The sequence below is a fragment of the Lampetra fluviatilis genome, chromosome 39 (genome assembly GCF_964198595.1).
Source record: "Lampetra fluviatilis chromosome 39, kcLamFluv1.1, whole genome shotgun sequence".
NCBI classification, from domain to species: domain Eukaryota; kingdom Metazoa; phylum Chordata; class Hyperoartia; order Petromyzontiformes; family Petromyzontidae; genus Lampetra; species Lampetra fluviatilis.
The window spans coordinates 7647830-7660060 of record NC_136313.1 but is presented as its reverse complement, the minus strand read 5'-3'; the positions used below and the strand labels follow the sequence as shown (position 1 = coordinate 7660060).

The 12231-nt window shown below is 54.6% G+C and overlaps 1 protein-coding gene across 3 annotated transcripts in view; it reads right to left on the bottom strand.

The window, feature by feature from the left end:
• The window catches only part of DHX37 (DEAH-box helicase 37), a 126570-nt gene that overhangs the window by 5695 nt on the left and 108644 nt on the right, over window positions 1-12231 (bottom strand). For all 3 annotated transcript variants that reach the window (XM_078874604.1, XM_078874602.1, XM_078874603.1), the window contains 8 exons: window positions 11413-11524; window positions 10729-10850; window positions 9013-9186; window positions 8149-8255; window positions 7579-7695; window positions 6759-6940; window positions 2101-2215; window positions 541-672 (listed from right to left, as the gene is read on the bottom strand). In XM_078874604.1, the coding sequence (XP_078730730.1) occupies window positions 541-672; window positions 2101-2215; window positions 6759-6940; window positions 7579-7695; window positions 8149-8255; window positions 9013-9186; window positions 10729-10850; window positions 11413-11524 (1061 nt within the window). The remainder of the gene's footprint in view (window positions 1-540; window positions 673-2100; window positions 2216-6758; window positions 6941-7578; window positions 7696-8148; window positions 8256-9012; window positions 9187-10728; window positions 10851-11412; window positions 11525-12231) is intronic.

The following is a 12231-nucleotide window of genomic DNA, read 5'->3' as shown; positions in this document are numbered from 1 at the left end:
TACCAGGCGAGGTAGTTAACATCTCTCCTCTCTGCCCCCCTCCCCTCAGCTATGACCAGGCCTACCCCAACCCCTCTCCTTAACCACTCCCACCTGTTCTCTTGTCATCACAACGACACCACCACCACTTTCAATAAAAACCCCACTCTTCATCACAACCACCATCACCTTACACACACTTGTATAATTGTACGTAAAGCGCCTTGGAACCAGGTGCTACATAAATCTACGTGAGATTTGCTTTTGTGAGAGCCGCCCTCCTTTATGCCGGCACGTCTTGGGGCGCTTTGCCCGCAGTGGGCCACGCGGGATTGTGAAAGGGCACCGCCCCCCCCCCGCCCCCCCCGCCCCCCCCCGCCCCCCCCCCCCGCCCCCCCCCAGCTCAGCCCTCTGACCTCTGAGCCACCCGACCCGACTCTGTGTCTCTCTGAGCTCCTCCTCCCCCCCCTCCCCCCCTCCCCCCTGCCCTCCCTCCCTCCCCCCCTCCCTCCCCCCCCACTCCCCCCCGATGCCGGTGACGTAGAGCAGCGTCGCTCTCACCGAGGGTGCTGGAGCGGTGGCAGCGAACTCTCCCCTCGCTCAGCCGCGCCGGAGGCTCCGCCAGGGGCTCGCCGTAGCTGCACATCTGGGGCAGCTGCACCGGGATCCACTCGAGCTCCACCGCCGTCACTCCTGCAGAGTGCGGCAGTGAGGTCACGGGGGCAGCGGGAGAGAGAGGGAGGTCACGGGGGCAGTGAGAGGGAGGTCACGGGGGCAGTGAGAGGGAGGTCACGGGGACAGTGAGAGGGAGGTCACGGGGGCAGTGAGAGGGAGGTCACGGGGGCAGCGGGAGAGAGGGGGAGGTCACGGGGGCAGCGGGAGGGAGGTCACGGGGGCAGCGGGAGAGAGAGGGAGGTCACAGGGGCAGCGGGAGTGAGGGGGAGGTCACGGGGGCAGTGAGAGGGAGGTCACGGGGGCAGCGGGAGAGAGGGAGGTGACGTGGAGCATCACGGCAAGTTTCGTCGTCAGCATTTACAACATTAAAGGACTAAATGAAGTCCTCTCAGGAAAGCGATAATGCAGCAGCGAGCCTCTAAAGTTGTTTGTATGTCCATACTTCACCACGATACTCAGTGCGGGTTGGTGAAGAGGGAGCCAGGATGGGAACAGACGTCACTCATCACACGTCAGTCATGGCAGGAAATCAAACTCGGATCGCTGCGCAAACCACGCAGCGCGCTAATGGATGCACCGCCGCTGCCTCGCCATGACAATGCTTGTGTACCGTTGTTTACACAGCGAATCCAAAAACTTACGGTGTGAAAGAAGTTAAACATACATACATACAACTGGGACCGAGTTAATTGCATCAGAGAATCTACAGAGTGCGCGTTTGGAATGTGGAGTCGAGCAGGAGGCAGTGGTCGGTGTGGCCACGTGAGCGCGTGCACGAACGCGTGTCTGTGCGCGTGCGTGGTGAGCGGTGGCGCAGTGCTTAGCGCACTGCACTACGAATTGAGCGACCAGAGTTTCATTCACGCTCACGGCCAACATCGGTCACGATCTAAACCGGGCCTGGACCTCCGGTTGTCTCAGCCTCAAACGAGTATCTGGCGCGGTGTGTAAACATCGCCACCCGCACGCTCGTTTGCCGTGCCGGCCTTCATAGGTGTTCGCAAACAGCACTTGCCCTTAAAGTCCGTTCAGGCTATACAGGGGGGATCTTTGTGTTTTTGTTGGCGTGTGCAGTAATTGGCCGCTTGCGCACAAGCGCTTCCACGTCCATCGCCCACCCTTTTGGCCTCGCCCCCCCTCCCTCCCGATACGTTCCTTTCATTGGCTACCATAGTCTGATGAGCTCCCCCCTCCCTCTCCCTCCCCCCTCAACTCGCTTTTAAGGGATTACATCTTGAATCATTGCCTCACTTGATACAGCTAATCTGGCTGTGACGGTCCCACCTGATGACGGAGACTTGTGTTGCCTCCGAAACGTCGTGATTTTTGTTTTTATTTTATTTTACTTTCTACGTGACTTTACCGAAAAAACCTAAGAAGATGATTCCTTGCAGTCACGAAAGCTTCAAATCTAGAATCTTTGTGTTTGCGGTTGCTTGAGCGTACCGTTCATGTACATGTGAGATGTCTCCAGCAGCTCCTGGTACACCACGTACTCCGGCAGTTTCTTGCAGAGCACCGAGCTCGGGTGGATGTAAACCGAGTCCTCAAGGTACGCGGTCTGCACCCGGAGACACGCAACCGCACAGAAGCCGGCAAATGGCACGACACTCACGAGCGTGCTAGGCACACCGACCGCGAGTTTTTACGTTTTGTTTGGCCGATATAAATCTGACGGAGATATCTCGCTTCGCGATTGTTATTACGTTTTTTTATTACGATCGCTTACCCAGGAATGCCTCAACGAGGGCCCTGCCACGTATCCGCAGTAGGCGGCGATGTTGCTACTGCTGCTGCTGCGTTCAATCCAAAATGAGTAATTTGCACTGCTCACAAGGAAACTCTGCTCACGTTGTGTGCGTTGTAGATTGTAAAGTGGCAATGGCTAGAAGGCTTATGCCGAGTGAATCGCAGCTGAATAACTTTGAAGCGATATATTCTTACTTGAAATACATATATCAGGGGACAAGGCTACGACTATATCAACGCTAAATACAATTGAAAAGTTACAAATCACAGATTTCAATAATGAGCTTTCATTCAAGTCGTACTGATTCAATTTCGATTTAAAGCTTTCGTGACTGCAGGGATTCATCTTCTTGGTTCTTTCGGTAAAGTCACGTAGAAGGGAAGTAATAAAATGATAAAAATAAAACATAATAAAATAATTCTCACGACGTTTCGGCCACAACGCAAGCAGCCGTCCTCAGGTGAAGAACAGGTCTGTCAGAAAGACGCTGTTGTGGCCGAAACGTCGTGATAATTATTTTATTATATTTTATTTTTATTATTTTATTACTTCCCTTCTACGTGACTTTACCGAAAGAACCAAGAAGATCGTACTGATTCGTTATTAATTCTGATAATATTTTTACGGGGGCTCTGCCAACTTTTGGGAATTGAGCTTTCCAGAAATGAACGTATTGATTTATTGATCGCGAAGCTTCATATCGCATGATGATGAAGAAAAATTAAATCTATCGTGGCAGCCCTAATTGTCGGACAAGCAATGAGCGGGACAGCAAGACTGCGTGCGGTACCCAGTACGTGTTCAGTGTGTGCAGTGCGTGTGGTACCCAGTACGTGTTCAGTGTGTGCAGTGTGTGTGGTACCCAGTACGTGTTCAGTGTGTGCAGTGTGTGTGGTACCCGGTACGTGTTCAGTGTGTGCGGTGTGTGTGGTACCCAGTACGTGTTCAGTGTGTGTGGTACCCGGTACGTGTTCAGTGCGTGCAGTGTGTGTGGTACCCTGTACGTGTTCAGTGTGTGCAGTGTGTGTGGTACCCAGTACGTGTTCAGTGTGTGCAGTGTGTGTGGTACCCGGTACGTGTTCAGTGTGTGCAGTGTGTGTGGTACCCGGTACGTGTTCAGTGCGTGCAGTGTGTGTGGTACCCTGTACGTGTTCAGTGCGTGCAGTGTGTGTGGTACCCAGTACGTGTTCAGTGTGTGCAGTGTGTGTGGTACCCGGTACGTGTTCAGTGTGTACAGTGTGTGTGGTACCCAGTACGTGTTCAGTGTGTGTGGTACCCAGTACGTGTTCAGTGTGTGTGGTACCCTGTACGTGTTCAGTGTGTGCAGTGTGTGTGGTACCCAGTACGTGTTCAGTGTGTGCAGTGTGTGTGGTACCCAGTACGTGTTCAGTGTGTGCGGTGTGTGTGGTACCCAGTACGTGTTCAGTGTGTGCGGTACCCAGTACGTGTTCAGTGTGTGCAGTGTGTGTGGTACCCAGTACGTGTTCAGTGTGTGCGGTGTGTGTGGTACCCAGTACGTGTTCAGTGCGTGTGGTACCCTGTACGTGTTCAGTGTGTACAGTGCGTGTGGTACCCAGTACGTGTTCAGTGTGTACAGTGCGTGTGGTACCCTGTACGTGTTCAGTGTGTGCGGTGTGTGTGGTACCCAGTACGTGTTCAGTGTGTACAGTGTGTGTGGTACCCAGTACGTGTTCAGTGTGTGCAGTGTGTGTGGTACCCAGTACGTGTTCAGTGTGTGCAGTGTGTGTGGTACCCAGTACGTGTTCAGTGTGTGCAGTGTGTGTGGTACCCAGTACGTGTTCAGTGTGTGCAGTGTGTGTGGTACCCAGTACGTGTTCAGTGTGTGCAGTGTGTGTGGTACCCAGTACGTGTTCAGTGCGTGTGGTGTGTGCGGTACCCTGTACGTGTTCAGTGTGTGCAGTGTGTGTGGTACCCAGTACGTGTTCAGTGGGTGCAGTGCGTGTGGTACCCAGTACGTGTTCAGTGCGTGCAGTGCGTGTGGTACCCAGTACGTGTTCAGTGTGTGCAGTGTGTGTGGTACCCTGTACGTGTTCAGTGTGTGTGGTACCCAGTACGTGTTCAGTGTGTGCAGTGCGTGTGGTACCCTGTACGTGTTCAGTGTGTGCAGTGCGTGTGGTACCCTGTACGTGTTCAGTGTGTGCAGTGTGTGTGGTACCCTGTACGTGTTCAGTGTGTGCAGTGCGTGTGGTACCCAGTACGTGTTTAGTGTGTGCAGTGCGTGTGGTACCCTGTACGTGTTCAGTGTGTGCAGTGTGTGTGGTACCCAGTACGTGTTCAGTGTGTGCAGTGTGTGTGGTACCCTGTACGTGTTCAGTGTGTGCAGTGCGTGTGGTACCCTGTACGTGTTCAGTGTGTGCAGTGTGTGTGGTACCCTGTACGTGTTCAGTGTGTGTGGTACCCAGTACGTGTTCAGTGTGTGCAGTGTGTGTGGTACCCAGTACGTGTTCAGTGTGTGTGGTACCCAGTACGTGTTCAGTGTGTGCAGTGTGTGTGGTACCCAGTACGTGTTCAGTGCGTGCAGTGCGTGTGGTACCCTGTACGTGTTCAGTGTGTGCAGTGTGTGTGGTACCCTGTACGTGTTCAGTGTGTGCGGTGTGTGTGGTACCCTGTACGTGTTCAGTGCGTGCAGTGTGTGTGGTACCCTGTACGTGTTCAGTGTGTGCAGTGCGTGTGGTACCCAGTACGTGTTCAGTGCGTGTGGTACCCAGTACGTGTTCAGTGTGTACAGTGTGTGTGGTACCCTGTACGTGTTCAGTGTGTACAGTGTGTGTGGTACCCTGTACGTGTTCAGTGCGTGTGGTACCCAGTACGTGTTCAGTGTGTGCAGTGTGTGTGGTACCCAGTACGTGTTCAGTGCGTGCCGTGTGTGTGGTACCCAGTACGTGTTCAGTGTGTGCAGTGTGTGCGGTACCCAGTACGTGTTCAGTGTGTGCAGTGCGTGTGGTACCCTGTACGTGTTCAGTGCGTGCAGTGTGTGTGGTACCCAGTACGTGTTCAGTGTGTGCAGTGTGTGCGGTACCCAGTACGTGTTCAGTGTGTGCAGTGTGTGTGGTACCCAGTACGTGTTCAGTGTGTGCAGTGTGTGCGGTACCCAGTACGTGTTCAGTGTGTGCAGTGCGTGTGGTACCCTGTACGTGTTCAGTGTGTGCAGTGTGTGCGGTACCCAGTACGTGTTCAGTGTGTGCAGTGTGTGTGGTACCCAGTACGTGTTCAGTGTGTGCAGTGTGTGCGGTACCCAGTACGTGTTCAGTGTGTGCAGTGCGTGTGGTACCCTGTACGTGTTCAGTGTGTGCAGTGTGTGCGGTACCCTGTACGTGTTCAGTGTGTGCAGTGTGTGTGGTACCCAGTACGTGTTCAGTGTGTGCAGTGTGTGTGGTACCCAGTACGTGTTCAGTGTGTGCAGTGTGTGTGGTACCCAGTACGTGTTCAGTGTGTGCAGTGTGTGCGGTACCCAGTACGTGTTCAGTGTGTGCAGTGCGTGTGGTACCCTGTACGTGTTCAGTGTGTGCAGTGTGTGCGGTACCCTGTACGTGTTCAGTGTGTGCAGTGCGTGTGGTACCCAGTACGTGTTCAGTGGGTGTAGTGTGTGTGGTACCCAGTACGTGTTCAGTGTGTGCAGTGTGTGTGGTACCCAGTACGTGTTCAGTGTGTGTGGTACCCTGTACGTGTTCAGTGTGTGCAGTGTGTGTGGTACCCTGTACGTGTTCAGTGTGTGTGGTACCCTGTACGTGTTCAGTGTGTGCGGTGTGTGTGGTACCCAGTACGTGTTCAGTGGGTGTCGTGCGTGTGGTACCCAGTACGTGTTCAGTGTGTGTGGTACCCAGTACGTGTTCAGTGCGTGTGGTACCCTGTACGTGTTCAGTGCGTGTGGTACCCTGTACGTGTTCAGTGCGTGCGGTACCCTGTACGTGTTCAGTGCGTGTGGTACCCTGTACGTGTTCAGTGTGTGCGGTACCCTGTACGTGTTCAGTGCGTGTGGTACCCAGTACGTGTTCAGTGGGTGTCGTGCGTGTGGTACCCAGTACGTGTTCAGTGTGTGTGGTACCCAGTACGTGTTCAGTGCGTGTGGTACCCTGTACGTGTTCAGTGCGTGTGGTACCCTGTACGTGTTCAGTGCGTGCGGTACCCTGTACGTGTTCAGTGCGTGTGGTACCCTGTACGTGTTCAGTGTGTGCCGTGTGTGTGGTACCCTGTACGTGTTCAGTGTGTGCCGTGTGTGTGGTACCCAGTACGTGTTCAGTGTGTGCCGTGTGTGTGGTACCCTGTACGTGTTCAGTGTGTGCAGTGTGTGTGGTACCCAGTACGTGTTCAGTGTGTGCCGTGTGTGCGGTACCCTGTACGCGTGTCTGCCCTTGCCGTCTCCTCCGCCCGCCTGCGGCGCGCTCGGCGCCCTGCGTGCCAGGCGCTCCCCGGAGGCGGCGAGCACGAGCTGCCGCAGCGTCTTCACCTGCGCCTCGGTGGGCGGCCGCATGCGAGGGTCCATCACGGCGTTCGTCCCCGGGCACACAGAGTTCACTGCAGCGGAGCGCGCGGCCGGCAACAGACAACACGTGAAGCAACGGCACTGCGGATGCTTGCTGCCGCCGCGGCCTCCACTCGGCACGGACACAACGGCCAAAGCACCATCACCGGCGCGGTCGGATACACAACATCGCACGCCTCTATCTTTGGACGCCCACCGCATCTCCCTTCGCTCCGTTCACCCGGCACTACAGCTCGAGATAGATCCCACTGCAGCGGCGCTACTGACAACCTCCTCCTCCTCTCCACACCGTCACTGCTCGGCGTTGTTTCTCCGTGGCAGCCCCCTCCGTCTGGAAAGCGGCTGCCATCATCATCGACCATCGTCATCGTCGTCCCACTGCCACGTTCGCAACAGCAGCGTTCAATCAACACCGGCTTGAAAGAGGCACTTGAAGGCCCTGCCACCATCTCTCGCCTGGCTTTCAAGCGACACCTCGGAATCACAGTCACTTATGTCCGTGAAATATTATACACACTACACCGCCTCAATGTTCTCTCTTCCTCCCGTGAACTCGTGTATGTATGCTGAACTTCTTTCTCACCGTACGTAGCCCACCGCGCTAATCTCTAATCTTGGTGGCGTTGACCGTCATGTACTTGTAAGAGAGTGCGTGCTGATCAAGGCCTACCGGAGTTGGTGAGCTGCCCTCTCAGGCGTCTGATCTCTCGCATTGCCTTGAGGCGAAGGCCGTGGTCTGCACAGAACGCGGGTGTGCAGCCTGCGAACTCGCACGCACCAACCGCACCTGCACACACACGCACACACACACGCACACACGCACACACACGCACAGTTTCACACGATGATCCCCCGTGTAGCCTAGGCAAACTGCTGGGCCAAGTGCTGTTAGCGAGTAGCAGCTGTGAAGGCCGGCACGGCGCACGAGATGGTGGTGTGGCCAGGGCCACCCCCGGCCGCCTTTGTCTTTCCAGTGCTGATGTTCCAGTGCTGATGATACTCGTGTGCGGTGTGTCAACATCACCACTGGGGAGACGAAGGCTGCGGAGCGTGAAGTTGGTCACCCGCCCCCCCTGGTGTGCCGTGCCGGCCTTCACAGGTGCTACTTGTCAACAGCACTTGCCCCAACAGTCTGTGCAGGCTATACGGGAGATCTTTGTCTTTGTTTGCATGCAAGCTGAACTTCTTTCGCACCGTACGTAGCCAAGCGTGTGTGTGTGTGTACGTGTGTGGCGCTTACTCAGCATCACCATGAGGTCCCCCAGCTGCAGGGATTGCCCGTGACCAGCCCACACGCGGCGTGTGTGGGCCGAGCAGGGGCGCGCGCCGCCCTCCGCATCGGCCTCCCTACACGCACGCACAATCACGCGCGAGGATCTCCATCATCGCATGAACAGACTGTAGGGGCAAGTGCTGTTGGCGAGCACCTATTAAGGCCGGAACGGCACACGAGGGGGTGGGTGGCCAGCACCACGCCCGGCCGCCTTTGCCTCCCCAGTGGCGATGTTTACTACACACCGGTTTACTCATTTGAGGCTGAGTCGACCTTGGAGAGGCCCAGGACCGGTTCAGATAATCGTCACTGGTGTTGGCCGTGAGCGGGAATCGAACTCGGGTCGCCGGGTTCATAGCACGGCGAGCTAACCGCTGCACTATCGCTCCCCTCAATCTCACACCCAATCACACACATAATAACACACGCACAATCACACATTCACAAACTCACACGCACACAATCACACACACAATCACACACGCACACAAAGACAAAAAAGGAACAATCACACACACACAACAACAACCGCCATTCGCTACTAAGTGGCGGTGACGTCACCACGACGCTTGTGCCAGGCCACACACACACAATCACACACACGCACACACAATCACACACACACAATCACGCACGCACACACAATCACACGCACACACAATCGCACACACAATCACAATCACACACAATCACACAAGCACACAATCACACACACACAATCACACACACGCACACACACACGCACACACACACAATCACACACACAATGGAACACGTTCCAGAGAGGATGTCCCCCGTGGAGACGGGGCAACCAAGTTGCTGGGCGCGCACCTCGTGACGAACATCTCGCGGACGGTGAGCCCCGCCACCAGCGTGATGGCGTACTCGGCGAGGCCGTGCTGCGGGGACAGCGCCAGCAGCTTGGCGAAGCGCGGCGCCACGGGCAGAGTGGCCATCACGCGGCCGAGCGGGGTGATGCGCTTGTGCGTCACCCCGCGGAAACCCCTGCGCGCCAACAGCACCCACGACGACAAGAAGACGATCACGGCGGGGCTTTCGTGCTCGCGACGGCGAGGTGGGAGCACCAACCATCACCACGCAAACTCTGGTGGTCATCCTCGCAGTGGCGGCTTCTGGCTTGGTGGTCACCGCATCGCGCCGCGCTTTCAGACGCGCTTCGGCGGCCGTCTGGAACGCTCTTCCTTCCGATGTTAGGAAGCCGCTTGAGCTATGCACTCTTAAATGATCTACATTGAAAACGCTTTCCTTGAGAGCTGATTTTTGTGTGTCGTTTGTTGTCCTTCTCCTGCACCTCCGACTAGCATGGTTGGCTACGTATGGTGCGAAATAAGTTAAACATACACACATGTGAACTACCTTGCCCGCTATTACAGCAGATTGTGGGTTCGATGCCGACCCTGACGCCTGTTTAGTTTGCATGTTGTCCTCGTGGTCGTGTGCGTTTACAGTACTTGGCTGCTTTACATTTCCATGGGATAAGCCACTTCGTTGAGCTGTGATTTATGGTCAGGTCGCTTCTGAAAAAGAGTTATAGAAATATAATAATAGGGTTTTTCCCCTTTTTTCTGGCAAACAAAACTGAAACTTTTTTACAAGGATTCATGTCTGCATTAACCACAATACTTGCAGTCGAAATGCAAACAAAAACACACTATGATAATATATGCATTGTCCTTGAAACTGATTGGTCCACACCAAGGGACGGCTTTCTTTTGAGCCTCGACCCAATGCATATATTATCAGTGTGTGTTTTTGTTTGTATTTCGACTGCAAGTATTGTGGTTAATGCAGACATGAATCCTTGTCAAAAGGTTTCAGTTTTGTTGCCAGAAAAAAAAAGGAGAAAAACCCTATTATTATATTTTCGTACTGGCAAAGGAGGTCTAATGATGATAATGAGGTATAAAAATAGTTTAACTTAGACGAGTACAATGGGTTCAAGTAACACCAACGTTTTCGCAGCCAACACCATGGGGTCATCATTCATGTTTGGGTTTGGGCAGGATTTCCTAGTAACCGACTACCTGGATCTTCGTCCTCATGATGGTTTGACAGTAACAAAGACAAAGATCCCGCTATAGTCTGAACAGACTGTTGGGGCAAGTGCTGTTAGCGAGCAGCACCTACGACGGCCGGCACGGCACACGACAGGGCGGGTGGTCGGCACCACGCCCGGGCGCCTTTGTCTCCTCCGCGGTGATGTTTAGACATTGCACAAGGTACTGGGTTTAAGCTGGGGGGGGGGGGGGGGCAGGACCGGTTCAGATAAAATTGTCACTGCTGTTGAAGGCCACGAGCGGGAACGCGGGATGCCGGGGGGTTAATTAGCGCGATGGCAGAGGTCGCAAACGGGTTTTGATTCCTTACCCGTACCCATAGCCGGCCGCACCAGGGTCGCAAATGGGTACCCGTACCCGGCCGGGTACGGGTAGCCGGGTATCGGGTAGGGTACGGGTATCGGGTACCCGGTTGAGACCTCTGCGCGATGGGCTAACCGCTGCACCACCGCTGCCCCTACGCACAAACCTGCCGCCATCTTTAGGAGATCGAGTTGTTGACTCCTCCAGAGCTCCCAGCAGCTGGAGAGACTCCTCGGCCGCGAGCAGCACGCTGGGATCCGGGGGAGTTGGGAACGGGAAATTCATCACCTGCACGCGCACAACGCACAACGGGGCACGCGCAAGAAGGCGGGGCCGTGTCCAATTTCACGCTCGTGTACAATAACGACAATCGTGTTAATGACAATGAGACCGGTGTGTAACGAGCGTACGCAAATCTGAGGCCTGCCGAGATTCTCAAGCCAGTGGCGATCCCCCATGTTCTGGGGTCGACTGGCCCACGCAGCCTGGCAGACAGCACCGTGCGTTGATTTTGACCCGAACTAATGTTTTCCCCATAGACGGAGATTCCCTTTCACAAAGAGCGTTTGGTGATGCCGCCGCCGCCGCCGCCTCCACTGCGTTGGGCAGCGGTGCGCGGGCACAACGAGACGCTCAAAACACCCGCCGTCAATAACAGTGCGTGTGTGTGTCGCCTTAAAATGGATGGCCCATCACGACACGTCGAAGGAGGGTGGCTGCCGTCGCGTGAAGATCGGCAATACTGGAATTGCAACCCCAGAGGTTCAGTTTGATCTCCCGACGCGGCGGCTGAAGCGACGGGAGCAAGTTTCTAAAATAAAAAAAACCTCCGCAAGAGGCTTCGTCTCACCCGGTCAATGTTGAGCGCCTTCATCTGCAGCACCAGGTCTTCCACGGGCCGTGTGGTGATCTCGGGCGGAGAGAACATCTCCAGGTCAGAGAAGACCGCCGAGCTGTAGAGCCTGGAGGTTCCGCACAAAGAGTGGCGCAGCGCCGTCTTCACAACCGCCGCCGAGCTCGCAGCGCGCGTGCGGCTTCAACAATCAAGAAGCACTCGCACCTCCGATTAGCACGCTCGGCTACGTACGGCGCGCAACGAGTTCAACGTACGTACGTACTCGAGTTTCTACCGATCACGTGCAGATCTATTTCGCCTCGACGTACGGTGCTCGTTGCCTTCTTGGTTCTTTCGGTAAAGTCACGTAGAAGGGAAGTAATAAAGTAATAATAAAAAAACGTCAAAAATTTATTTATTTTATTTTTCTTATTTTATTACTTCCCTTCTACGTGACTTTACCGAAAGAACCAAGAAGATGAATCCCTGCAGTCACGAAAGCTTTACATCGAAAGGTGCTCGTTGTGTTTAAGGCGACGTGAAAACACGCAGCAGGTGGGGCCTCACCGCTTGAAGGTTCTCGTCTACCGCACAACTATGGAGCGTCGAGTTAACCGCTCTCCTAACTAAAGCCCTCTCGGTGTGTGTTCAACTTCTTTCACACCGTACGTAGCCAACCGTGCTAATCGGAGGTGTGGGGGAAGGACAACAAACTAGAGGCAAAAAGCTGTTCTAAAGAAGTAACTCGTAGAAGCGTAGAAAAATAATTTGTAACGAACTCGCTGTGCTTCTGTGCGAGTAATTAACAGAGGCGGCATCTGTTTCATTGTTAAA